Source organism: Trematomus bernacchii, unplaced genomic scaffold (genome assembly GCF_902827165.1).
Source record: "Trematomus bernacchii unplaced genomic scaffold, fTreBer1.1, whole genome shotgun sequence".
In the NCBI taxonomy this organism is placed as follows: domain Eukaryota; kingdom Metazoa; phylum Chordata; class Actinopteri; order Perciformes; family Nototheniidae; genus Trematomus; species Trematomus bernacchii.
In genome coordinates this window covers 176614-204000 of record NW_022987694.1, presented here as the reverse complement: position 1 = coordinate 204000, position 27387 = coordinate 176614, and the positions used below count along the sequence as shown (strand labels likewise).

The following is a 27387-nucleotide window of genomic DNA, read 5'->3' as shown; positions in this document are numbered from 1 at the left end:
CAGACAACAACACATAGGACCAGACAACAACAGACAACAACACATAGGACCAGACAACAGACAACAACACATAGGACCAGACAACAACAGACAACAACACATAGGACCAGACAAACAGACAACACATAGGACCAGACAACAGACAACAACACATAGGACCAGACAAACAGACAACAACACATAGGACCAGACAACAGACAACAACACATAGGACCAGACAACAACAGACAACAACACATAGGACCAGACAACACATAGGACCAGACAAACAGACAACACATAGGACCAGACAAACATGCAAACAGATGAAACACTATCATACTATGATACAGTGAAAAGTGTTCACATGTTTGATTGCTTAAAAGCCAGTTCTTAAGATAGTGGTTAAATGTATGATAGGAGGTGTTATTCCTTATCTGTATTGGTATTGTGTTCCAGAGTGTTGGTGTCCTCACAGAGAAACCGTTTACCAAAGGAACTGGACCTAAGAGGGTCTGCACAGCCCCTCTTAGGGCAGACCTTGTGGTTCTGCTGTATCAAAGTGCAGAGTGGTGGTGGGGGTGCCTTGCCGTTTATGGGGCGAAGCCTGCGAGCTAGTTCAGGCTCGAGCACTCATGCTGCATTCACACATAACGCCCCGTGCCACTCTACAGCCAACCAGAGTGTCCTTAATGTGCCGCTCTATTGAACCTGCCAGATCTCTCTCTATGCATTGCTTGCTGCTGCTACTCTACGTCGCTGCTCGCTGCCCCCCCACCACCTGTAGGCTCGGGGGGGTAGTTATTTAATCATCACTCATCGTGCTTTGTATATCTGTGGAGTGATGAGGCCCGAGCCGAAACATATTAAACGTCTGAAACATGAATAAATGAGAGGATTATTTGAGGAACACTTTATTGGTTCGAACAGAATCTCTCTTTTCTCTTCATATCAAAACAAAAACACATTTCATCATCGAACAGATTCAACCGCTCCTAATAAACAACGCTGTGAACACCTGGTTTACCTGTGAACACCTGGTTTACCTGTGAACACCTGGTTTACCTGTGAACACCTGGTTTACCTGTGAACACTTGGTTTACCTGTGAACACTCAGTTTACCTGTGAGCACCTGGTTTACCTGTGAACACCTGGTTTACCTGTGAACACCTGGTTTACCTGTGAACACTCGGACACCTGGTTTACCTGTGAACACTCAGTTTACCTGTGAACACCTGGTTTACCTGTGAACACATGGTTTACCTGTGAACACATGGTTTACCTGTGAACACATGGTTTACCTGTGAACACCTGGTTTACCTGTGAACACCTGGTTTACCTGTGAACACCTGGTTTACCTGTGAACACCTGGTTACCTGTGAACACATGGTTTACCTGTGAACACCTGGTTTACCTGTGAACACCTGGTTTACCTGTGAACACCTGGTTTACCTGTGAACACCTGGTTTACCTGTGAACACCTGGTTTACCTGTGAACACCTGGTTTACCTGTGAACACCTGGTTTACCTGTGAACACCTGGTTTACCTGTGAACACATGGTTTACCTGTGAACACCTGGTTTACCTGTGAACACCTGGTTTACCTGTGAACACCTGGTTTACCTGTGAACACCTGGTTTACCTGTGAACACCTGGTTTACCTGTGAACACCTGGTTTACCTGTGAACACATGGTTTACCTGTGAACACATGGTTTACCTGTGAACACCTGGTTACCTGTGAACACCTGGTTTACCTGTGAACACATGGTTTACCTGTGAACACCTGGTTTACCTGTGAACACATGGTTTACCTGTGAACACCTGGTTTACCTGTGAACACCTGGTTTACCTGTGAACACCTGGTTTACCTGTGAACACCTGGTTTACCTGTGAACACCTGGTTTACCTGTGAACACCTGGTTTACCTGTGAACACCTGGTTTACCTGTGAACACCTGGTTTACCTGTGAACACCTGGTTTACCTGTGAACACCTGGTTTACCTGTGAACACATGGTTTACCTGTGAACACCTGGTACTTTTATCCCCCTCAAAGATCTGTAGTTTATTATTCTATAACTTTGTAACAATTGACAGAAAAAGCTAAAATAAAACAAGAGTTTTGTAATAAAAAAAAATCCCTTTCCGAGTTTTTACTCCTAAAATTCACCTTTTGTCAAACAACTTGATAAATGAGTATTTCTCAAAGTAGTGTGATTGGTCAACCGCTTATAGATGTCCCGCCCCTTAACCTATCACGTGCAATGTGTTGGAGCGATAGCCAATAGGAGCGCGAGTGTAGTAGTGATGTCCATGTGGTAAATTGTTCAGTATTTTATTCAGATCTTTTTTGCATTTTGACTGAATTGTTGTTTTATTTAGAATTATTTGAAGGCATTTAATAATCTACTTTCTTCTTGTCAACAAATCTCAAGAAAAGTCAAAAAATATTTTCACAACAAAATGCAGAACGTCTCGCTAAATTATAATTTAAAAAACTTGGATTTTATAAAATTTTTCTATCAAATCTAACATTTAAATCAACATTTTTTGTTCTCGTTAATTTTTGAGGGTTTTTCTCCTGTTTTGGGATTTTTTTGAAATTCTAATTTGTTGGATTTGTTGACAAAAATAAATAAAAACTAGCTCTAATTAAATGCACGACTTTCTAATTTTGGTCAATTTTTAGGCACTTTCTCCGGGAGTTTTCGTGCTTCACTTTTATGGGAAAATAATCATTTTTAAAGTTAAAACTAAAAACAGGAATCAATCAAAGAAACATCAAAGCACGGCGTCGCAAAATCCCAAATTTTAAAGCAGAAAATTCAACATGTCTCCTTCAGTTTTTGATTGTTTTTTCTCTCCAGATCTTCACAGTTTGAATTGAAGCGTTTGCATAATTAAGTATAAAACTAATTGGAGCTTCTTCTTCTGTACAGTTCATGGGACCCTATGGAAGCTCTTTAGTGTCAATAAAACAAAGGATAACATTTAAAAAATAATTAAAAAATCAATTTTTTGACATTTTTAAGTCAGAATTGTGAGTTTTATTATTTAAAATTATATTTTTTAATGTTATTTAAGTGAGTTTAACTTTCACTTTGAATCCAAATAATGAGATAGAGTCACAAATGTGCCTTTTTTAATAAAAATGATAAGATTATTAAAGTGAAAAAGATTGTTATTAAAAATCATAATAAATAAAAATATTTATTATAAGGAGCTTTTCAGTCGTTATTAATTAATAATAATCACAATTATGAGAAAAAGCCAAAAAATATAATTTAAACATTTATCTTTTTTTATTTTCTTGGCACGAATGAGCTTCCATACTTCGTTTCCAGGTGAAATTGAAGGTTAAAAGAAAAAGAAAAACTATTTATTTACATTTGTTTTAATCATCTTATTCTCTTATTTACATTGTGTTCGTCTGTGACGAGGGTCTCTACGTCTGTAACGAGGGTCTCTACGTCAGGAACGAGTGGTTTATCGGCTTTGAAATTCAGGGTGTTTTTATTAAAAATTGAGACGATGCAGAGCGAGCGTTTTCACTTCAAACCTTAAAAAAAATCCATTCCTCGACGCATAAAAAACAAAATGGATGCCATAAAAATAAAATAATTCAGCCCTTTATATTCTGTCCGTTCAGCAGCGACACCTGTGTTTACATTTCTAACGAGAAGGAGAGAAGCTTCAGGTGTTTCAGGATTTAATTAAATATGTAACACACAGATAAACACTATGGAGGCAAATGAGTGCCATCGGAGGTTAAATATTTAAATATGGAGCCAAAGAGGCGAATAATGTTCTGGAAAGAACTGGAAAAGCTTCAGGATTAAAGTCGGGAAATCTAGGAGAAAATATGTGGATTTTTTTCTGAGATTTAAAGGATTTATTTGTGGGGAAAAAAATTCAAGATATCTAAAGAAAATTTCATTTTTTCCTCGTTAATTCAACACTTAATTCTTAAAAATATTTTACTAATTAAATAATTATTTTTGAAGAATATTCAAGTTTTCTTCCAATAAATCAGATTTCTTTCTGAAATTAATATTTATTTTTACTAAATTAAATTTCATGACAATTTCGCCCAAAAATTCTGGTAAATCAAATACATTTTCTTCTTAAATCGTACATTTCATTTTACAAAATGTCATCTTGTTTGCGTCAAATTATAATAATAATAATAATAATAATCTTGTAAATTCAGCAATTTAAATCTCAGAAAACTCACAAATGTTTCTCCTAAAATCTCCACTTTAATGTCTGATTTTCCTCATTTCTCCTCAGAATGTTCCTCCACCTCGCGACTCCACATCTTATTTATTTCCCCCACAACGCCTTCGATACGTCGCCTCAGTTTCTCTAACGTGAGGGTTTACAGTGAAGCTTCTTTCAGGATTGTTACCAAAACGTTTCCGTTCTTTTGCGTCCTCCAAAGACCTGTTTCCTGTCCAACGTCCGATCATCGTCCCTCGTTATCACCTCAATATCTCCTCGTTATCTCCTCGTTATCTCCTCGTTATCACCTCAATATCTCCTCGTTATCTCCTCGTTATCTCCTCGTTATCTCCTCGTTATCACCTCGTTATCTCCTCGTTATCTCCTCGTTATCTCCTCGTTATCGTCCCTGGTTAATCGTCTCGTTAGTCGTGGACAGCTCGTCTTCGGAGGATTCTTCCGCCCTTCGAGCCACGTTTAAGTGCAAAAGCAGCTCCTATGCTAAGGTCTTTTATTTTGGTAGTGCGCGGCGCGTTCGACCGCTTCCTGTCTCGAGTCCTTTTTCAAAGAGAACTTCCAGTTTTTTATTTCCTACAGTTTCGCCCGCTGGAAGAACGCCTAAAGAGGAGACATCGGGACGTTATTAGTGAATAAAGTTATTAAAAACACGCTTTATTTATTGTAATTCAATCGGTCGTACCTTTATGTAGTTTTTCAGGACTTTTACGTCCGGCTGCTGAAGAACCTGACAGAGCTCCTGCGAATAAAGTCAACATTTTACAGCTAAATATAACTAACTTTATACAGTATTTAATGTGACATAAAGACCTCTTTTTGTGCTTTTTTAAGACATTTCTTGCATCATTTTCTTGTATCTTCATATATTTCTTATTTTTCACTAAATCCAATAAAATATGGAGGCAAATTACAGGTATTACATGTTGGTTTTTGCTAATTTAATGTTGAAAATACGACGTTTTAAGTAAAAAATATGCAAAATAAAGTCAATTTGCATATACTTAAAGGCCTAAACACAGCAGGAGTGTGAGGAATAAACAACAGCATCATGCAAAAATACAAATTTACATAAAAAATATTCATAATATTCATTAAATATCACAGTATCAACAGTTTGACAGTTTCACAGAATATATTGACGTAATCAAGTCACGATTACAAGATTTAAGCCAAAAACCCTCTGTTATGAGAAAAGAGACTGAAACTCAGACTCGTGCCCTCAGGTAAGCTCACCTGTGAGATCTCCGGAGCGACCTGCAGAGAGGGAAGATACTCCTGCTGCAGAAACTGGATAAACTCCAAACCCTGAAACACAAAATATCACAGATTCATAAATAAATGAGGAATACATTGCAGTATTTTAAATGTATTAAAATAAGAGTTTGTACCCGTTTGAGATGAATAGTTTTCAGCGTGATCGCACACTCCGACAGCGTCTGGAAGAAGAGAAACGTTAACAACACGTTAGACGTAAACAACAACAAGATGTCTCCTGACGTAAACAACAACGTGACGTCGGAGCTCCGTAAAAACAAAGCTGTCTCTGCCGCATGACGCTCTGTTTGATACTCAGATTTCTGGAGTAAAAAATATCAAAATCAAAAAAAATATTTTAATCAAAATTCTATATAATTTTAAATTGTAATACAAAACAAATCTTAATCCATGAAATAAAATAAAAAAATTGAAATCCCAATTCTTTTCCCCTAAATCTTAAAAAAATCTAAATATAAGAAGAAAAAATTATTTAAAAAAAATCTATATAAATAAGGATCCCCCAAAAATCTAAGAAAATCTATAAATCCCAAAAAAATGAGAAAAATAAAAATCGTTAAAATATCCAAATCTAGCCCCGGTGCAGAAAAAAACATGATATCCGTGTTTTCTTCCCGTAATGTAATATCTGAATCCCAGAAACTCAGAGTTGATTCCCTGATTACACATTTGTTTTTGGGGACCCTCACCAGAACGGTCTGAGCGTCTGAGAGGTCGAAGCTGGGTTTGAGCGGAGCGAGGAAACAGGCGGGGACGATGTGTTTGTAGATGAAGTCGGGGAATCCCACCATGCCGTCTTTCCCTCCTGCAGGAAGAGCAACACTCAGTTAGAAACACACAGAATACTTTAGATATATGTGTATATATGTATATGTGTATATGTGTATATGTGTATATATGTATATGTGTATATGTGTATATGTGTATATGTGTATATGTGTATATATGTATATATGTATACATATGTATATATGTATGTATATATGTATACATGTATATGTGTATATATGTATGTATATATGTATACATGTATATGTGTATTTGTGTATATGTGTATATATGTATATGTGTATATGTGTATATGTATGTATATGTGTATATGTATATGTATATGTGTATATATGTATATGTGTATATGTGTATATGTATATGTGTATATGTGTATATATGTATATGTGTATATGTGTATATGTGTATATGTGTATATGTGTATATGTGTATATATGTATATATATGTATATGTGTATATATGTATATATATGTGTATATATGTTATGTGTTATATGTATATGTATATGTGTATATGTGTATAATGTATACATATGTATATATGTATGTGTATATGTATATATACGTATATGTGTATATATATATACATATACATATATGTATATATACGTATATGTGTATATGTATATATGTATATGTGTATATGTGTATATGTATATATGTATACATGTATACGTGTATATGTGTTATATGTATGTATATATGTATACATGTATACATGTATATATGTATATGTGTATATGTGTATATGTGTATATGTGTATATGTGTATATATGTATATATGTATATATGTCTGTATATGTGTATACATGTATATGTGTATATATGTATATATGTATATGTGTATATGTGTATATGTGTATATGTGTATATGTGTATATATGTATATGTGTATATGTGTATATGTGTATATATGTATATGTGTATATATGTATATATGTATATGTGTATATATGTATATATGTATATGTGTATATATCTATATGTGTATATATGTATATATGTATATATGTATATGTGTATATATGTATATATGTATATATGTATATATGTATATGTGTATATGTGTATATGTATATATGTATATATGTATATATGTATATGTGTATATATGTATATATGTATATATGTATATATGTATATGTGTATATGTGTATATGTATATATGTATATATGTATATCTCCGCTCACCCCACAGCTCCACCAGCTTGGAGAGGATGATGAAGCAGCTCTTCTGGGCGATCGGGTCGGGGAAGTCCACGGCGCCCTGGATGATCGTGAACACGACGCGCTCGATGTTCTCCGCTCCTGGAGGAACATAGAAAACATTCATACAGTTAAGAAATGGGAAGATTCTGAGAAAAAACACAAATAAACGGTTTAAAAATCACAGTTTGAGGGCCATCGTAAAAGGAGAAGTACATCTTAAAAAAAGGAGGTGTTGTCGAGGATATTCTGAGAAAGAAAACTGGATAAAAACTTGAATTTTGTGTTAAATTTACTACAAAAAAATCCAACATCTGCAGGAAATTCTCTTCATTTGATGTTAGTCATATGTTGTCTGTTAGCTTAGCATAAAGACTGGAAACGGAGGGAAACTGCTAGCGTGTCTCTCTCGAACAGTGAAATAAAATCTTGTGTTTTTCACCGTTTTCTTCCATTTTAAGCAATAAAACACGTTTCTTTGAGCAGATTTTCCTCAGTTTCCTCTCAGATATTAAATGTTTCTCCGTGCACACGTACCCTGGTTGGCCATGACCTCGTTCATGCCGCTGCCGGCCACCGTCTGGATGAAGGTGAAGTAGCTCCTCCTCAGCATCTGCTTCTCCAGCGCCGCCGCCTGGTCGTTCTCCTCCGCCGGGCGGCCCAAAACCTCAAAGATCGAGAGGACCAGAGGCATGAAGACCTGCTGCAGGAAGGGGGATACCTGCGACTGCAAACGGGAGGAAGAAGAATTAATAATATATGTTATTATGGTTGTTATTAATGTAGAGAAAAGAGAGAAGCAGCGGCATGAAAACCTGCCGCAGGAACCGGAGGAAAAACATTGAAATCCCTGTTATTATATTATAATGTGTCCGTATGGAACAGCTGCCCTCAAAAGGCCGTCATCAGATTCAGTTTTGTTGAATATTTTCTGAATTTTAATCGGGGAAAAAAACAAGAATATTTTAGAGAATAAATTATTATTTCATCAGAAAACAAATTAAATATTTGTACAATTATTTTCTGGTATTTTAGTTGATTAAAAAAAAAAAAGAATTCAACTTTTTTCTGAATTTTGAGAGATTGAAAATGTGTAAATGTTCAATAATTTTAGATTTTCTGAAATTCACATCGTAACTTAAAAAAAATCAAATGTGATCTTGTTTTATTCTCAAGCCCTTATCTGGTTTGATTAGGAACTAAAAAATTGCATGTTAAAATAAAAATCGAAATCCCCCAAAAATCTAAATCTAATAAAAATCTAAAAACAGTCTAAATAAAAAAAACATTAAAAAAAAATCTAAAACTAAAAAAGATTTTTATTCCGTTTTTGCACTTTAACATTTTACGGGGAAAATCTGCATTTTGGTTTGAGGGCCGCGCAGTCCTTCAGCATGTGTTTCCTCTCTCTTCCCCCTCTCTCTCTTCCCCCTCTCTCTTCCCCCTCTCTCTCTTCCCCCTCTCTCTCTTCCCCCTCTCTCTTCCCCCTCAGTTTCGTACCTTGAACTTGGCGGTGATCTGCGAGATGAGGGGGATGAACTCCTGCAGGTCTTTGGCCTCGCAGTCCTTCAGCATGTGTTGTGAGGCTGAAGGGATGAAGGGCAGCACCTCCTCCTCCATGCAGATGATCATGCGGTGCAGGAAGGACCTGACGGCGCTGCGTAGAGACCCTTTCTGCAGCGGCACGCTGAGCGCAGGGAGGAAGGTCTGCAGGCAGCCGCGATACACCTCAGAGCAGCCGGACAGCTTCACCGTCTGCTTGTTGCTGAACGCCTTGCTGGTGCGGCTGCAGGGGGGAGAGAGGGGGAGAAAGACATCTGAGTTAGACTCAGGGTTCAGCAGATTAAAATGCAAGTACAAATGCAGATGAATCCCAAAGACTGAGACATTTAAGTAATCATTTAGGTGATGAATTAACGCCTGCTGGGATGTGTTTCATATCAGAGTTCCCTTCCTGCATTTATGCCAAAAATATGTTATATTTAAAAAAAATGTTGTCGTCTGTACTTGAGTAAAAGTAGAAGTAAAGTAACTAAAGGTATTAAATACATGTAGTGGAGTAAAAGTACACCATGTACCTCTGAACTGTAGTGGAGTAGAAGTACAAAGAAGCATAAAATAGAAATACTCAAGTAAAGTACAAGTGTTAACTTGTATGCACTATTTCTGTTTATGTTTAATGTGTTCATTTGGAGTTTTATTGTGAAGAACCGGAAGTGTTACCGGATGTTGTGAAGTGTTACCAGATGTTGTGAAGTGTTACCAGATGTTGTGAAGTGTTACCGGATGGATGTTGTGAAGTGTTACCGGATGGATGTTGTGAAGTGTTACCAGATGTTGTGAAGTGTTACCAGATGTTGTGAAGTGTTACCGGATGTTGTGAAGTGTTACCGGATGTTGTGAAGTTTACGGGGATGGTTGTGAAGTGTTACCGGATGGATGTTGTGAAGTGTTACCAGATGTTGTGAAGTGTTACCGGATGTTGTGACGTGTTACCGGATGGATGTTGTGAAGTGTTACCGGATGTTGTGAAGTGTTACCGGATGGATGTTGTGAAGTGTTACCGGATGGATGTTGTGAAGTGTTACCGGATGTTGTGAAGTGTTACCGGATGGATGTTGTGAAGTGTTACCGGATGGATGTTGTGAAGTGTTACCGGATGGATGTTGTGAAGTGTTACCGGATGTTGTGAAGTGTTACCGGATGTTGTGAAGTGTTACCGGATGTTGTGAAGTGTTACCGGATGGATGTTGTGAAGTGTTACCAGATGTTGTGAAGTGTTACCAGATGTTGTGAAGTGTTACCGGATGTTGTGAAGTGTTACCGGATGTTGTGAAGTGTTACCGGATGGATGTTGTGAAGTGTTACCGGATGGATGTTGTGAAGTGTTACCAGATGTTGTGAAGTGTTACCGGATGTTGTGAAGTGTTACCGGATGGTGTTGTGAAGTGTTACCGGATGTTGTGAAGTGTTACCGGATGGATGTTGTGAAGTGTTACCGGATGGATGTTGTGAAGTGTTACCGGATGTTGTGAAGTGTTACCGATGGATGTTGTGAAGTGTGTGCGGATGGATGTGTGAAGTGTTACCGGATGGATGTTGTGAAGTGTTACCGGATGTTGTGAAGTGTTACCGGATGTTGTGAAGTGTTACCGGATGTTGTGAAGTGTTACCGGATGGATGTTGTGAAGTGTTACCGGATGTTGTGAAGTGTTACCGGATGGATGTTGTGAAGTGTTACCGGATGGATGTTGTGAAGTGTTACCAGATGTTGTGAAGTGTTACCGGATGTTGTGAAGTGTTACCAGATGTTGTGAAGTGTTACCGGATGTTGTGAAGTGTTACCGGATGTTGTGAAGTGTTACCGGATGGATGTTGTGAAGTGTTACCGGATGGATGTTGTGAAGTGTTACCGGATGTTGTGAAGTGTTACCAGATGTTGTGAAGTGTTACCGGATGGATGTTGTGAAGTGTTACCGGATGTTGTGAAGTGTTACCGGATGGATGTTGTGAAGTGTTACCAGATGGATGTTGTGAAGTGTTACCGGATGGATGTTGTGAAGTGTTACCGGATGGATGTTGTGAAGTGTTACCGGATGGATGTTGTGAAGTGTTACCGGATGTTGTGAAGTGTTACCAGATGTTGTGAAGTGTTACCGGATGTTGTGAAGTGTTACCGGATGGATGTTGTGAAGTGTTACCGGATGGATGTTGTGAAGTGTTACCGGATGGATGTTGTGAAGTGTTACCGGATGGATGTTGTGAAGTGTTACCGGATGTTGTGAAGTGTTACCGGATGTTGTGAAGTGTTACCGGATGTTGTGAAGTGTTACCGGATGGATGTTGTGAAGTGTTACCGGATGTTGTGAAGTGTTACCGGATGTTGTGAAGTGTTACCGGATGTTGTGAAGTGTTACCGGATGTTGTGAAGTGTTACCGGATGTTGTGAAGTGTTACCGGATGTTGTGAAGTGTTACCAGATGTTGTGAAGTGTTACCAGATGTTGTGAAGTGTTACCAGATGTTGTGAAGTGTTACCAGATGTTGTGAAGTGTTACCAGATGTTGTGAAGTGTTACCAGATGTTGTGAAGTGTTACCAGATGTTGTGAAGTGTTACCGGATGTTGTGAAGTGTTACCAGATGTTGTGAAGTGTTACCAGATGTTGTGAAGTGTTACCGGATGGATGTTGTGACGTGTTACCGGATGTTGTGACGTGTTACCGGATGTTGTGACGTGTTACCGGATGTTGTGAAGTGTTACCGGATGGATGTTGTGAAGTATTACCGGATGGATGTTGTGAAGTGTTACCAGATGGATGTTGTGAAGTGTTACCGGATGTTGTGAAGTGTTACCGGATGGATGTTGTGAAGTGTTACCGGATGTTGTGACGTGTTACCGGATGGATGTTGTGAAGTGTTACCGGATGGATGTTGTGAAGTGTTACCGGATGGATGTTGTGAAGTGTTACCGGATGTTGTGAAGTGTTACCGGATGGATGTTGTGAAGTGTTACCGGATGGATGTTGTGAAGTGTTAAGTGTTACCGGATGGATGTTGTGAAGTGTTACCGGATGTTGTGAAGTGTTACCGGATGTTGTGAAGTGTTACGTTGGAGTTACGTGTTGTATGTGATATCCGAAGATGGCGGTGTGCTGAAATAAAGTGTCGTGCTAAGACGAAAGTGCGTCTTATTATCGAGTAACACAAGTACCTGGCGAAGCCCACGGCGTGGCTGAGGCAGTCTCCGATGGCGTTCTGTTTCTCCTCGTCTCTCTCCAGACTCAGTTTGTTGAGCAGAACGTTGAAAGCGTCCATCAGCGGCTGCAGGAGGCTCGTCATCATCGCCGTCTTCCTCTCCATGGGACTCTCCCCGTGAACGATCAGAACCCCCGCCGCCTCGAACATGAACAGCTGGTCATCGCTGGTGAGCAGCGCCGGGAACCCGTTCTCCTGAAATAACAAGAAATATATATTAATAAACATAAAGAAGGAGTTTTAATGATTGTATTTCTTGTATTTCTTGTGAGGTCTTACGGGAGGATTGAGCTCCAGCAGGTCCTGGATCCTCGTCAGAACGTCCTCGATGAACGCGTTCATGTGTTTACTGTCAACACAAAGAAAGCAGCATATTTTAGAGTTACAAGAAAAATCTTAAATATTCCCTGAAATGTAAGTGGTAGATTGACAAGAAGAAATTAAAAAATGGTGAATATTTTCTCAATTTTTATCGGGGAAAAAAAACAAGAATATTTTAGAAAATAAATTATTATTTTATCAGAAAGAAAAAAAACATATTTGTAAAAATATTTTCTGATTTTGAGGAGATTTTACGAGAAAATAAATTGAACTTTGAGTGATTTAAAAATGTAAAATGTTCAATAACTTTTTGTTATATTTTCTGAAATTCGTAATTTCACGTGAAAGAAATATTTTCTTAAATTGCATTTTAAATGTGATAAAAGGAAGGTGAGCTCACTGCAGCGTCTTGATGAACCTGGAGAACAGGTAGGCCACTCGGCTGCGCACTTTAGGGCTGCTGTGCCTCAGTCCTCTCTGGTCCAGAAACGCCATCTGACAGTGAACGCAGCACGGTTACACTCAGGGGAATACACTTTATTAACGTGCAGATTCAAAGGTAGATAAGGTGCCGGTGTAAAGGTGTATTAAGTGTATTAATATGCAGAGGGTCTCACCAGCACGATGGGGATGTGCTGCGGCTCCACCAGGAAGAACTTATCGTATCTGCTGACCGTCTCAAAGAACTCCAGAGAGACGGAGCTGTGCTGGAAGCTGCTGACGCCGCACGACACCAGCTGAGAGGAAATACACACAGTTTGAAGCAGAGGAAACGCGTAGGAGTGCAGAAACGCTTTATACAGATGCAGCTATTGGTATGATGTCTGGAGAGATGTCTCTGACTGACCGTCCTCATCATGTCCTGCAGGACGCTGGTCTTGGCCGTGTCTCCAGAGAAATGAGCTCCATGTGAAGCAGGTAGAGCCTCTCCCAGCATGTAGAGCAGCCTCACAGCGACCTCCACCTCCATGAAGGAGGCCGTCTGCCAGCTCCTGGACACACACACACACACGTCAGTCTCTGGAACAAGTCCTCTACAAAGATATATCATATATATAACGGTGTGTTTGTCTCACTGCATGGTGTTGTTGAAGACTCTCCGCACAGCTTCCAGCAGCAACTCTGGAGAAACCTGAGCCAGACGATCCAGAAGCATCTTCAGCTGCTTCCTGTACTCCACAAACATCGCCTCGTCTTCGCCCTGACGCAGGAAATACAAGGATACGTTATATATAAATAAAACATCTTCTTCCTTAAACCCAGAGAACAGACCGACTCATGGTTCAAATCCTCCTCACCTCGTTCTCAAAGTTGTACTCGTCGTCGTACGTCAGTTTCTTCATCACAGCCAGCAGGATCGCCTGAGGAGAGAGAAGCAGATGTTTGGTGATTATAATCATCAATTAAACAATTAAACATTTATATTATAAAACATAATTAGAGACTCACCTCCAGGTTAGCTTTCTGCTGGTCTGTCAGCTGCGGGAGCTGCAGGAGCAAAACACAAACATCAAGAATATTTCCTGTTTTATATAGTTTTATGCTCATATAACTTTTATCAGGTTTTTTCTGGGCTCTGATTGGTGGAGCTGCAGCCTCTGATTATTCTCAAATGCAAGACAGAAAATCCTCAGAGAGGGTTCTGTAAATGTCATTTTGGTTGCAGGTAAACTGTTCGAGAAGCGGCGGAAGAACCTCTGAGAAATAACAAAATCTTCTGAAAATGTGAGAACATTTCAAATAAAGATGTCAACAAAAGAAGTAAAGTAATTCCTAAAAATGTGTATTAAAAAAAATCCCAAAAATGTGAAATAAATATCTTTAAGAAATACCTGGAACATTTGTAAAAAATTTCAAAAAAATAGTACAATAAATTCTAGAAAATGTTTTAAAAAATCTTCAAAGAATGTCAGAAAATGTGCTTTAAAAAGAGACTTAAAGGGGACCTATCATGCAAAATGCACTTTTGTACATCTTTTCTACATGAATACGTGTCCCCGGTGTTCCAGGGAACTCACCAAGTGTCAGAAAACACAACCCTCTCTATTTTCCTCCATACCCAAATCTCTAAAAAAGGGGCTGCAACGGATCTGATAAAAACTGATCCAGATTTGAAAATAGTCTGACGTCAGTGACGAGGAGCTCCGCCTATATGGCCAACTCTCCACCTATCAGGGGAATGAGAGGTTGCCGTGGCATGGTAACAGCATGGCAACAGCATGGCAACAGCATGGTAACAGCATGGTAACAGCATGACAACAGCATGACAACAGCATGACAACAGCATGGTAACAGCATGGTAACAGCATGGTAACATGACGCTCGTGCCTCGGCCCCCTCCCTTGCAGGGGGGCGTGGTCAGCTGCAGCGCATGCAAAGACAGGGTGGAGGAGAGCAAAATAGAGCGAAATGAGGCATGGCTAAAATGCATGATCTGTTTGGTATTTTGAAAAAGAAAACGTATAAATATGCCTTATATAGGTATGGCCCTACAATATATTATTCAAATATAGCACGATAGGTCCACTTTAAATGACTCCAGTTCTCCTGGAGGAGCTGCATCCACCAGTTAGAGGATGCAGCAAGTTTTATTCTCACATAATATATTTCTTTGCTTTGTGTTATTGTTCTCTGCCTCTGATTGGTTGAGGACCCCGGAGGTCTCGCCTGTCCCTGATGATTTATTTTCTGTCTCTAAAGACTGAGGTTGTTCTAAACGTGCTGTGTAGATAAACGAGGCTGTCTCACCTGCTTGAGGACGTGCAGGTATTCGTAGCAGAAGCCCACGATGTTGGCAGAGATGTCGTCGTCTTCGTGGATCAGAAGTTGCAGAAGGAGAGGAACTTTGCTCTCCAGAGCCTGCAGAGCCTCCGCAGCTTCTTTAACGTTCCCGTTCTTAGACAGCTTGCTCCAGCTGAGCACCAGACTCTGACCCATGCCGTTCACCAGGCGGGAGAACTTAGCCAGGAAGTCCACGTCCTCCTCCTGAGAGAGGGGGGAGAGGGGGGGGCGTTATGTCCTGCATGGAACTGGAAAAGGTCAGATCTTCACTTCTATACTCAAACAGGAATTTCAGGAAGCCTGGGAACCTTTTATAAATCAATAAAACGATCTGTTATTGGTATAGCTTATCTGCAGCATATGTATGTATACAGTAGATGTGTATATGTATTTATTGCATGTATATATATTCTTTTAACAATGTTTCTGGTAGATAATGGTGTGTCTGAGGCTCTGAATGTAGGGATTACTTTAGTCGTTGTTATTGTCTGTTTGTGTTTTAGTTAAAAATAATTCTCTCTCTCTCTGAACATACAATCAGTAAAAACCACGGTCTCATTTGTATGCATATATTTTGCTTTCCATTTCTAAATGAAAAACACAGATTATGCATTTTCGAAACGCAATAAAAACATGTTGACCTGATGAATAAGTGTTGAGGTGTTACCTGCTCCACGTTGAAGAAGCCGGCAGACTGCAGCACCTGACACAGAGACTCCACCAGCTTGATCTTATCTGCAGGGTCCATCCCTTTGTTGATGATTTCAAACAGGCAGTCACAGGCCTCCTCACGCAGCTCCATCACCGACATCTGGCTCAGCAGCAGGTTCACAAACCTGGGGAACACATGTTGAATATATATATATCAATATATATAAGGAGATGAAGGAGAGTTAAAGGTCTCCTATCATGCAAAAGTCACTTTCTGATGTCTTTTATCCATCACCATGTGTCCCCCGTGTGTCAGGAGACTCTCAAAGTGATGTCTTCTCTACATCACCATGTGTCCCCGGGGTGTCAGGAGACTCTCTAAGTGATGTCTTCTCTACATCACCATGTGTCCCCGGTGTGTCAGGAGACTCACAAAGTGATGTCTTCTCTACATCACCATGTGTCCCCGGTGTGTCAGGAGACTCTCTAAGTGATGTCTTCTGTACATCACCATGTGTCCCCGGTGTGTCAGGAGACTCACTAAGTGATGTCTTCTCTACATCACCATGTGTCCCGTGTGTCAGGAGACTCACAAAGTGATGTCTTCTCTACATCACTATGTGTCCCCGGTGTGTCAGGAGACTCACAAAGTGATGTCTTCTCTACATCACCATGTGTCCCCGGTGTGTCAGGAGACTCACAAAGTGATGTCTTCTCTACATCACTATGTGTCCCCGGTGTGTCAGGAGACTCACAAAGTGATGTCTTCTCTACATCACCATGTGTCCCGTGTGTCAGGAGACTCACTAAGTGATGTCTTTTATCCATCACCATGTGTCCCCGGTGTGTCAGGAGACTCACTAAGTGATGTCTTTTATCCATCACCATGTGTCCCCGGTGTGTCAGGAGACTCACTAAGTGATGTCTTTTATCCATCACCATGTGTCCCCGGTGTGTCAGGAGACTCACTAAGTGATGTCTTTTATCCATCACCATGTGTCCCCGGTGTGTCAGGAGACTCACTAAGTGATGTCTTCTCTACATCACCATGTGTCCCCGGTGTGTCAGGAGACTCACAAAGTGATGTCTCCTCTACATCACCATGTGTCCCAGTGTGTCAGGAGACTCACAAAGTGATGTCTTCTCTACATCACCATGTGTCCCCGGTGTGTCAGGAGACTCACAAAGTGATGTCTTCTCTACATCACCATGTGTCCCGTGTGTCAGGAGACTCACTAAGTGATGTCTTCTCTACATCACCATGTGTCCCGTGTGTCAGGAGACTCACTAAGTGATGTCTTCTCTACATCACCATGTGTCCCCGGTGTGTCAGGAGACTCACTAAGTGATGTCTTCTCTACATCACCATGTGTCCCCGGTGTGTCAGGAGACTCACATAGTGATGTCTTCTCTACATCACCATGTGTCCCCGGTGTGTCAGGAGACTCACATAGTGATGTCTTCTCTACATCACCATGTGTCCCCGGTGTGTCAGGAGACTCACAAAGTGATGTCTTCTCTACATCACCATGTGTCCCCGGTGTGTCAGGAGACTCACAAAGTGATGTCTTCTCTACATCACCATGTGTCCCCGGTGTGTCAGGAGACTCACATAGTGATGTCTTCTCTACATCACCATGTGTCCCCGGTGTGTCAGGAGACTCACATAGTGATGTCTTTTATCCATCACCATGTGTCCCCGGTGTGTCAGGAGACTCACTAAGTGATGTCTTCTCTACATCACCATGTGTCCCCGGTGTGTCAGGAGACTCACATAGTGATGTCTTCTCTACATCACCATGTGTCCCCGGTGTGTCAGGAGACTCACTTAGTGATGTCTTCTCCACATCACCATGTGTCCCCGGTGTGTCAGGAGACTCACATAGTGATGTCTTCTCCACATCACCATGTGTCCCCGGTGTGTCAGGAGACTCACATAGTGATGTCTTCTCTACATCACCATGTGTCCCCGGTGTGTCAGGAGACTCACATAGTGATGTCTTCTCCACATCACCATGTGTCCCCGGTGTGTCAGGAGACTCACATAGTGATGTCTTTTATCCATCACCATGTGTCCCCGGTGTGTCAGGAGACTCACTTAGTGATGTCTTCTCCACATCACCATGTGTCCCCGGTGTGTCAGGAGACTCACATAGTGATGTCTTCTCCACATCACCATGTGTCCCCGGTGTGTCAGGAGACTCACATAGTGATGTCTTCTCTACATCACCATGTGTCCCCGGTGTGTCAGGAGACTCACATAGTGATGTCTTCTCTACATCACCATGTGTCCCCGGTGTGTCAGGAGACTCACAAAGTGATGTCTTCTCTACATCACCATGTGTCCCCGGTGTGTCAGGAGACTCACAAAGTGATGTCTTCTCTACATCACCATGTGTCCCCGGTGCGTCAGGAGACTCACTAAGTGATGTCTTCTCCACATCACCATGTGTCCCCGGTGTGTCAGGAGACTCACATAGTGATGTCTTCTCTACATCACCATGTGTCCCCGGTGTGTCAGGAGACTCACATAGTGATGTCTTCTCTACATCACCATGTGTCCCCGGTGTGTCAGGAGACTCACATAGTGATGTCTTCTCTACATCACCATGTGTCCCCGGTGTGTCAGGAGACTCACATAGTGATGTCTTCTCTACATCACCATGTGTCCCCGGTGTGTCAGGAGACTCACATAGTGATGTCTTCTCTACATCACCATGTGTCCCCGGTGTGTCAGGAGACTCACAAAGTGATGTCTTCTCCACATCACCATGTGTCCCCGGTGTGTCAGGAGACTCTCAAAGTGATGTCTTCTCTACATCACCATGTGTCCCCGGTGTGTCAGGAGACTCACTAAGTGATGTCTTCTCTACATCACCATGTGTCCCCGGTGTGTCAGGAGACTCACTAAGTGATGTCTTCTCTACATCACCATGTGTCCCCGGTGTGTCAGGAGACTCACAAAGTGATGTCTTCTCTACATCACCATGTGTCCCCGGTGTGTCAGGAGACTCACATAGTGATGTCTTCTCTACATCACCATGTGTCCCCGGTGCGTCAGGAGACTCTCAAAGTGATGTCTTCTCTACATCACCATGTGTCCCCGGTGTGTCAGGAGACTCACATAGTGATGTCTTCTCTACATCACCATGTGTCCCCGGTGTGTCAGGAGACTCACAAAGTGATGTCTTCTCTACATCACCATGTGTCCCCGGTGTGTCAGGAGACTCTCAAAGTGATGTCTTCTCTACATCACCATGTGTCCCCGGTGTGTCAGGAGACTCACATAGTGATGTCTTCTCTACATCACCATGTGTCCCCGGTGTGTCAGGAGACTCACAAAGTGATGTCTTCTCTACATCACCATGTGTCCCCGGTGTGTCAGGAGACTCACAAAGTGATGTCTTCTCTACATCACCATGTGTCCCCGGTGTGTCAGGAGACTCACAAAGTGATGTCTTCTCTACATCACCATGTGTCCCCGTGTGTCAGGAGACTCACAAAGTGATGTCTTCTCCACATCACCATGTGTCCCCGTGTGTCAGGAGACTCACAAAGTGTCAGAGAATAAAACCCTCTCTCTTTCCTCCGTACCCACATCTCTAAAAATGTGGTTTGGAACAGAATGTGGCGTTTAATCACAGCAGCATTTAGCTGAGTTCCTGTTTTTAAAAGCGACAGAATCAGCACTTTAGTAACAGGGCTGAAACAGAGGGATAGAGGGATTTCTAAAATGCATGATCTGTTGGTATTTTGAGCAAAACACATCATAGACATGTTTTCTATATATTTGTATATATCTGAGACCCATAATATATGCCTAAAGATAGCATGATATGAGACCTTTAATCTAGCTGCTGTTTTAAACACACTGGTCTCTAAAGGCTGTGGATCCACAGGAACATGAGGGTATTCTCCCAGGTGATCATACCGGTCGTTGGCGATGAGGTTGAGGTCGATCCAGGACACGAAGGCGCCCACGACCTCCAGACACTGGCAGGTGATCTCGGGGTGAGACTGCTGGTACGTCTGCAGGATCTGGAACCAGGACTCCACCAGCGTGGGGATGCACCGCTCCCTCATCTGGTCCTTGATCAGGGCGTTCCTGCGGATCTCCTGGGGAGACAGTTTCATCCCACAGGCCACAAGACTGTTAAACACCTGGACATACATAACATTCACCTGAACATACATAACATTCAACGCAGGGCTCGAGCTTAAGGACGTCCCGTCGTCCCGGGGCCGAAAAAAATAGGGTCGGGGAGGATAAAAAATAATCTTGGGACGAATTTGGGACGAGAGTTAAAATAAAAATACCCTGATAACTCTACTACAGTACGAACGGCGATGAAAATGAAACTGACTGCACGTTTTGTGTAGCACACAGTTATTAAACCTCCTTGTCAACATAAACACACACAAAACATTTAGCAAACCACGACACACACACACACACACACACACACACACACACACACACACACACACACCACACACACACACACACACCACACACACACACACACACACACACACACACACACACACACACACACACACACACACACACACACACACACACACACACACACACACACACACACACACACACACACACACACACACACACACACACACACACACACACACACACACACACACACACACACACACACACACACACACACACACACACACACACACACACACACACACACAAACTCCTGGCCCGCAAATTATTGGGTCTAGCTATGTACTGAGTGTGTGTATTTCGCGTTGAGTGATGTACAATGACAATGGCATCCCGTGGAGGAATTCTGCAATTGTTTACGTTACATCACGAAAACGCACAGCAGAACCTAACCCTGGAGCGCCGGCCTCTTTATTTACTAACTCCTCTTCATCCCCTATGGGTAATAAGGCTGAGATGAGAACTCTCCATCGTATTTAGTCCTTAGCAATATGCTGCGTCTCTCCCCATGTAGGGATGGGTACCGAGCCCCGGTATTAAACGGGCCCCGGGCCGGAATTATTAAAGACAGTGGTAGCGTTTAAGCTCCGACGTTATCTGACTTTTTATCGGTAGTGGAGACATTTAAAACATATATGTCATGTATTATTGCTACATGAACATTATATCGCAGTTTTAGTTTCGCCAACTCCGTTTCTAATATGCAATAAGTCTACAAAATGCGTCTATGATGTATTTTCGATCTTATTTTCGATCTTTCCAATCCAGACGAGAGAGCTCTCTCCCCCGTCTGTGTGCGAGGGGGCGGGGCAGTTTGTAAAGGTCTCCTGACTGTGTTACAGACTGTCATCCTGGTTAGTGGTTACTCTGGGTTCTGTCTTCTGTCTTCAGGACAGAGTGTTGGATGTTTTTGATAATTGGATAGAACTTGATTGGATTCAATATTAGAGTAACTTTCTCGCTTGTGTGTTTTTTTTAAATATATTTGGCCTTTGTTTATGTGTTTGACTGATTTACTCAATTAAAAAGGTTGATGAATTATCATCTAATGATTTGTATGATGTTTTATTTATGTTAAAGGTCACTTTGAATGATTTTAACTAATGATAATGTAGAAAAACTAATATTTTAAATTCGGGACGGTCCACATTAATTTCGGGACGGCTTAGATTGTATTTCGGGACGGTTCCGGGAGGATGGTGAAAGAAGTTAGCCGAGAGCCCTGATTCAACGGTTTGCAACTCGCATATATCAATATTCCAATTACTGTATATACACTCTTCTGCACAGTCCCTATCATATTCTGTTTCCACTATATTCTATTTTATTTAGTTGCACTATTTTATCCGTGTTATTGTGTTGCTGTTGGAGGAGGAGCCTGTGACCTCAGACTTTCATTGTCATAACTAAACTGTATTAGAAGTATTCCAGGTATCTTAAAGTAATATTAGAAGTATTCCAGGTATCTTAAAGTAATATTAGAAGTATTCCAGGTATCTTAAAGTAATATAGAAGTATTCCAGGTATCTTAAAGTAATATTAGAATGTATTCCAGGTATCTTAAAGTAATATTAGAAGTATTCCAGGTATCTTAAAGTAATATTAGAAGTATTCCAGGTATCTTAAAGTAATATTAGAAGTATTCCAGGTATCTTAAAGTAATATTAGAAGTATTCCAGGTATCTTAAAGTAATATAGAAGTATTCCAGGTATCTTAAAGTAATATAGAAGTATTCCAGGTATCTTAAAGTAATATAGATGTATTCCAGGTATCTTAAAGTAATATTAGAAGTATTCCAGGTATCTTAAAGTAATATTAGAAGTATTCCAGGTATCTTAAAGTAATATTAGAAGTATTCCAGGTATCTTAAAGTAATATTAGAAGTATTCCAGGTATCTTAAAGTAATATTAGAAGTATTCCAGGTATCTTAAAGTAATATTAGAAGTATTCCAGGTATCTTAAAGTAATATAGAAGTATTCCAGGTATCTTAAAGTAATATAGATGTATTCCAGGTATCTTAAAGTAATATTAGAAGTATTCCAGGTATCTTAAAGTAATATTAGAAGTATTCCAGGTATCTTAAAGTAATATTAGAAGTATTCCAGGTATCTTAAAGTAATATTAGAAGTATTCCAGGTATCTTAAAGTATTATTAGAAGTATTCCAGAATTAGATATATTAGAAGTATTCCAGGTATTTTAAAGTAATATTAGATATATTAGAAGTATTCCAGGTATCTTAAAGTAATATTAGAAGTATTCCAGGTATCTTAAAGTAATATTAGAAGTATTCCAGGTATCTTAAAGTAATATTAGAAGTATTCCAGGTATCTTAAAGTAATATTAGAAGTATTCCAGGTATCTTAAAGGTAATATTAGAAGTATTCCAGGTATCTTAAAGTATATTAGAAGTATTCCAGGTATCTTAAAGTAATATTAGAAGTATTCCAGGTATCTTAAAGTAATATTAGAAGTATTCCAGGTATCTTAAAGTAATATTAGAAGTATTCCAGGTATCTTAAAGTAATATTAGAAGTATTCCAGGTATCTTAAAGTAATATTAGAAGTATTCCAGGTATCTTAAAAGTAATATTAGAAGTATTCCAGGTATCTAAAGTAATATTAGAAGTATTCCAGGTATCTTAAGTAATATTAGAAGTATTCCAGGTATCTTAAAGTAATATAGAAGTATTCCAGGTATCTTAAGTAATATTAGAAGTATTCCAGGTATCTTAAAGTAATATTAGAAGTATTCCAGGTATCTTAAAGTAATATAGAAGTATTCCAGGTATCTTAAACAGGGTTCCTGCAGGTTTCGCCAACTCAAATTTAAGACTTTTTAAGACCTTTTTAAGACCACTTTGAATAGAATTTAAGACCTATTTCACGGCAAGAAAGTATGAAGGAAAATTGCTATGAAAGAAGAAATACGTCCCATAAATGTATTCATGTTCAACATAAGAACAATGACTGAACATAACAGCACAGAACTGTGTTAGCGTGTTAGACAAAAGGTGTGTATGTGTGTGTGTCTCTGTGTGCGTGTGTGTGTGTGTGTGTGTGTGTGTGGGCTGTGCAATTAATCATATTTTAATCGCAATTACGAAACAACATAATCGATTATTTTGCTTTGCTAGGTTGTGACAGTGCACTACAACATATTTGATTAATTAATTTTAGTCTAATTTATTTTTATTTATCATATTTGTATATGTTTAGTAGCTTGTGGAAGTGCGCTCCAAAATATTTGTTGATCTTGTTTATTGGTATTTATTATTTTTGATATTATTTATTTAAATGTATCATTTATTTAATTTATTTTTTCAGTTGAATTATACGTTCAGGGTAATCAACAGTTAAAAAGATACTGTTCAAATTATTATTTGTTTTGAAGTTCAATAAATGGATGTTTTCAAAGTCAATTAATAATTGTATTTAATAATTGTGATATCAATTATTGACCAAAATAATCGTGATTATGATGTTTGCCATAATCGAGCAGCCCTAGTGTGTGTGTGTGTGTGTGTGTGTGTGTGTGTGTGAAAGAGAGAGAGAGAGAGAGTGACAAGAGCTATATTCAGAGCTCTGCTGCCTTGGCTACAATCTTTCATCGTTGCTGTTGTATGATTGGTGTTTAACTACGGTATTTAGCGTCTACAGCACCTCCACTTTTAGGGTTGACGTAGACCCAAACGTTGCCCGGAGGTCCCACTGTGTTGTTGCGGGAACTGCTGCACTAGCTAACGCTGCACTAGCTAACGCTACATTAGCCAAACAAACGCTAATTTATTTTGCAAAAGGTTGCAAAGGGCTTCAAACACGTTCCCCTCCCCTGGTTTCAACCAAGCACTAAATTCGATGTTTTCCAACCAATAACGGTTGAACTTACACTTCCCCATATTTATTCGAAGATACATGAGTTTCTGACTGCCGCTAGCTGAAGCTTGGTTGCTAGGTTACTAGCTGGGTGTTCTCCAATAAGGGGCCGGCGGAAACAAAGTTAGTGATTACTGGTTCCATGTTGATTTATTTCAATACAAATTGTTGGGGGGAACTGAAAGGCTATTACCATACTGGTTACTTTGCAGCCCGGACATTTCCCCCAAAACACATTTAGACGCTATCGCAACACAGAAGTACCTTTCAAATCCGATCATTTTTAAGACCTTCTAAATCATATTTAAGACCTTTCTTATTTGTTTGGCCATATTTAAGACCTTTTAAGGCCTTAAATTCATATTATCAAATTTAAGACTTTTTAAGACCCCGCGGGAACCCTGTTAAAGTAATATTATAAGTATTCCAGGTATCTTAAAGTAATATTAGAAGTATTCCAGGTATCTTAAAGTAATATAGAAGTATTCCAGGTATCTTAAAGTAATATAGAAGTATTCCAGGTATCTTAAAGTAATATAGAAGTATTCCAGGTATCTTAAAGTAATATAGAAGTATTCCAGGTATCTTAAAGTAATATTAGAAGTATTCCAGGTATCTTAAAGTAATATTAGAAGTATTCCAGGTATCTTAAAGTAATATTAGAAGTATTCCAGGTATCTTAAAGTAATATTAGAAGTATTCCAGGTATCTTAAAGTAATATAGAAGTATTCCAGGTATCTTAAAGTAATATTAGAAGTATTCCAGGTATCTTAAAGTAATATAGAAGTATTCCAGGTATCTTAAAGTAATATTAGAAGTATTCCAGGTATCTTAAAGTAATATAGAAGTATTCCAGGTATCTTAAAGTAATATTAGAAGTATTCCAGGTATCTTAAAGTAATATTAGAAGTATTCCAGGTATCTTAAAGTAATATAGAAGTATTCCAGGTATCTTAAAGTAATATTAGAAGTATTCCAGGTATCTTAAAGTAATATTAGAAGTATTCCAGGTATCTTAAAGTAATATTAGAAGTATTCCAGGTATCTTAAAGTAATATAGAAGTATTCCAGGTATCTTAAAGTAATATTAGAAGTATTCCAGGTATCTTAAAGTAATATAGAAGTATTCCAGGTATCTTAAAGTAATATAGAAGTATTCCAGGTATCTTAAAGTAATATAGAAGTATTCCAGGTATCTTAAAGTAATATTAGAAGTATTCCAGGTATCTTAAAGTAATATAGAAGTATTCCAGGTATCTTAAAGTAATATTAGAAGTATTCCAGGTATCTTAAAGTAATTTAGAAGTATTCCAGGTATCTTAAAGTAATATAGAAGTATTCCAGGTATCTTAAAGTAATATTAGAAGTATTCCAGGTATCTTAAAGTAATATTAGAAGTATTCCAGGTATCTTAAAGTAATATTAGAAGTATTCCAGGTATCTTAAAGTAATATTAGAAGTATTCCAGGTATCTTAAAGTAATATTAGAAGTATTCCAGGTGTCTTAAAGTAATATTAGAAGTATTCCAGGTATCTTAAAGTAATATAGAAGTATTCCAGGTATCTTAAAGTAATATTAGAAGTATTCCAGGTATCTTAAAGTAATATTAGAAGTATTCCAGGTATCTTAAAGTAATATTAGAAGTATTCCAGGTATCTTAAAGTAATATAGAAGTATTCCAGGTATCTTAAAGTAATATTAGAAGTATTCCAGGTATCTTAAAGTAATATTAGAAGTATTCCAGGTATCTTAAAGTAATATAGAAGTATTCCAGGTATCTTAAAGTAATATAGAAGTATTCTAGGTGTCTTAAACTAAACTGTAGCTATGCACACATGATGATAACAACAAAACTGCCTTGAAGCCTTGAATTCAACACCGTGAACCAGGTGAAGTTTCACGTACGAATGAAAGAAAACATTATCAGGGAGGGTTCTGTAAATGTCCTCTTGGTTGCAGGCAAACTATCCGAGAAGCGGCGCAAGAATCTTACTAAGAAATTACTAAAAGAAATTACTAAAAAAATGTTTGAAAGATTTGAGAACATTTACCAAAAATCTTCAAAAAAGTTACCAATAATTTGAGAACATTTCAAATAACAATGTCCCAAAGAAGTAAAATAATTCCCCAAAATTGTAGAAAACCCACCCAGAAAATGCGTTTTAAAAATCCCTTCAAAATGTGTTAAAGGAATGCCCAGAAATATGAAATAAATATCTTAAAGATACCTGGATGGAATGTGTAAACAAGTCACAAAAGAATAAAAAGTTAATTAAGTCTGGAAAATGTTTAAAAAATCTTCAAAGAATAATATATATATTAAATATAAATAATATGTGACAGTGTGCACAGATATGGGCTCTAACCACTTAGTTAAACATTGAGAAGTATTCCAGGTATCTTAAAGTAATATTAGAAGTATTCCAGGTATTTAGAGTATTACTAGAAGTATTCCAGGTATTTAGAGTATTCAGGGATGCAAACTCATCAGGTATGAAAAAGGTGACAAGGATCCGAGCCCCCCACCCCACGGAATATCGGCTTTAAAATGAGGAATAACAGGATGTGAGCAGTCAGAACAACAAAAGCAGTTAATAACAGAAACACCAAAGAGTCACATCTAATAGAAATGTATAAAAGCATTTATTTGAATTGTGTAGCAGTCAGTTTATAATGTTGGCAGCACTGTTGAGCATTTTGAAAATGTATTTTCATGCCTCTGTGCAAGGCTTAGTCTTTCTATCTTTATAGCCAGTGGTGTAAAGTAACTAAGTTCATAAACTCAAGTACTATACTTGGGTACAATTTTGAGATACTTGTACTTTATTTAAGTATTTCAATGTGTTGCTACTTTGTTCTTCTACTCCACTACACTCCAGAGGTACATGGTGTACTTCTACTCCTCTACAGTTCAGAGGTACATGGTGTACTTCTACTCCACTATAGTTCAGAGGTACATGGTGTACTTTTCCTCCACTACATGTATTTAATACCTTTAGTTACTTCACAGATGTGGATGAATGATGTGAAATATAACCAA

General features: G+C 39.1%; 1 protein-coding gene across 2 annotated transcripts in view; it reads right to left on the bottom strand.

The window, feature by feature from the left end:
• Positions 1-3591: 3591 nt before the first annotated feature.
• xpot (exportin, tRNA (nuclear export receptor for tRNAs)) overlaps positions 3592-27387 on the bottom strand; it is a 35698-nt gene continuing 11902 nt past the window's right edge. Inside the window, exons 7-25 of one of the 2 annotated variants that reach the window (XM_034138400.1) lie at positions 19928-20121; positions 16013-16181; positions 15313-15549; positions 14014-14052; positions 13863-13925; positions 13641-13765; positions 13412-13556; positions 13182-13301; positions 12965-13059; positions 12523-12592; positions 12200-12438; positions 8989-9274; positions 8026-8215; positions 7474-7590; positions 6182-6297; positions 5606-5653; positions 5451-5522; positions 4900-4956; positions 3592-4817 (exon numbers count right to left, since the gene is read on the bottom strand). In XM_034138400.1, coding sequence (XP_033994291.1) covers positions 4791-4817; positions 4900-4956; positions 5451-5522; positions 5606-5653; positions 6182-6297; positions 7474-7590; positions 8026-8215; positions 8989-9274; positions 12200-12438; positions 12523-12592; positions 12965-13059; positions 13182-13301; positions 13412-13556; positions 13641-13765; positions 13863-13925; positions 14014-14052; positions 15313-15549; positions 16013-16181; positions 19928-20121 — 2409 coding nt within the window. In that variant the 3' untranslated portion in view covers positions 3592-4790. The remainder of the gene's footprint in view (positions 4818-4899; positions 4957-5450; positions 5523-5605; positions 5654-6181; positions 6298-7473; positions 7591-8025; positions 8216-8988; positions 9275-12199; positions 12439-12522; positions 12593-12964; positions 13060-13181; positions 13302-13411; positions 13557-13640; positions 13766-13862; positions 13926-14013; positions 14053-15312; positions 15550-16012; positions 16182-19927; positions 20122-27387) is intronic. The other variant, XM_034138401.1, reaches the window with a different exon arrangement.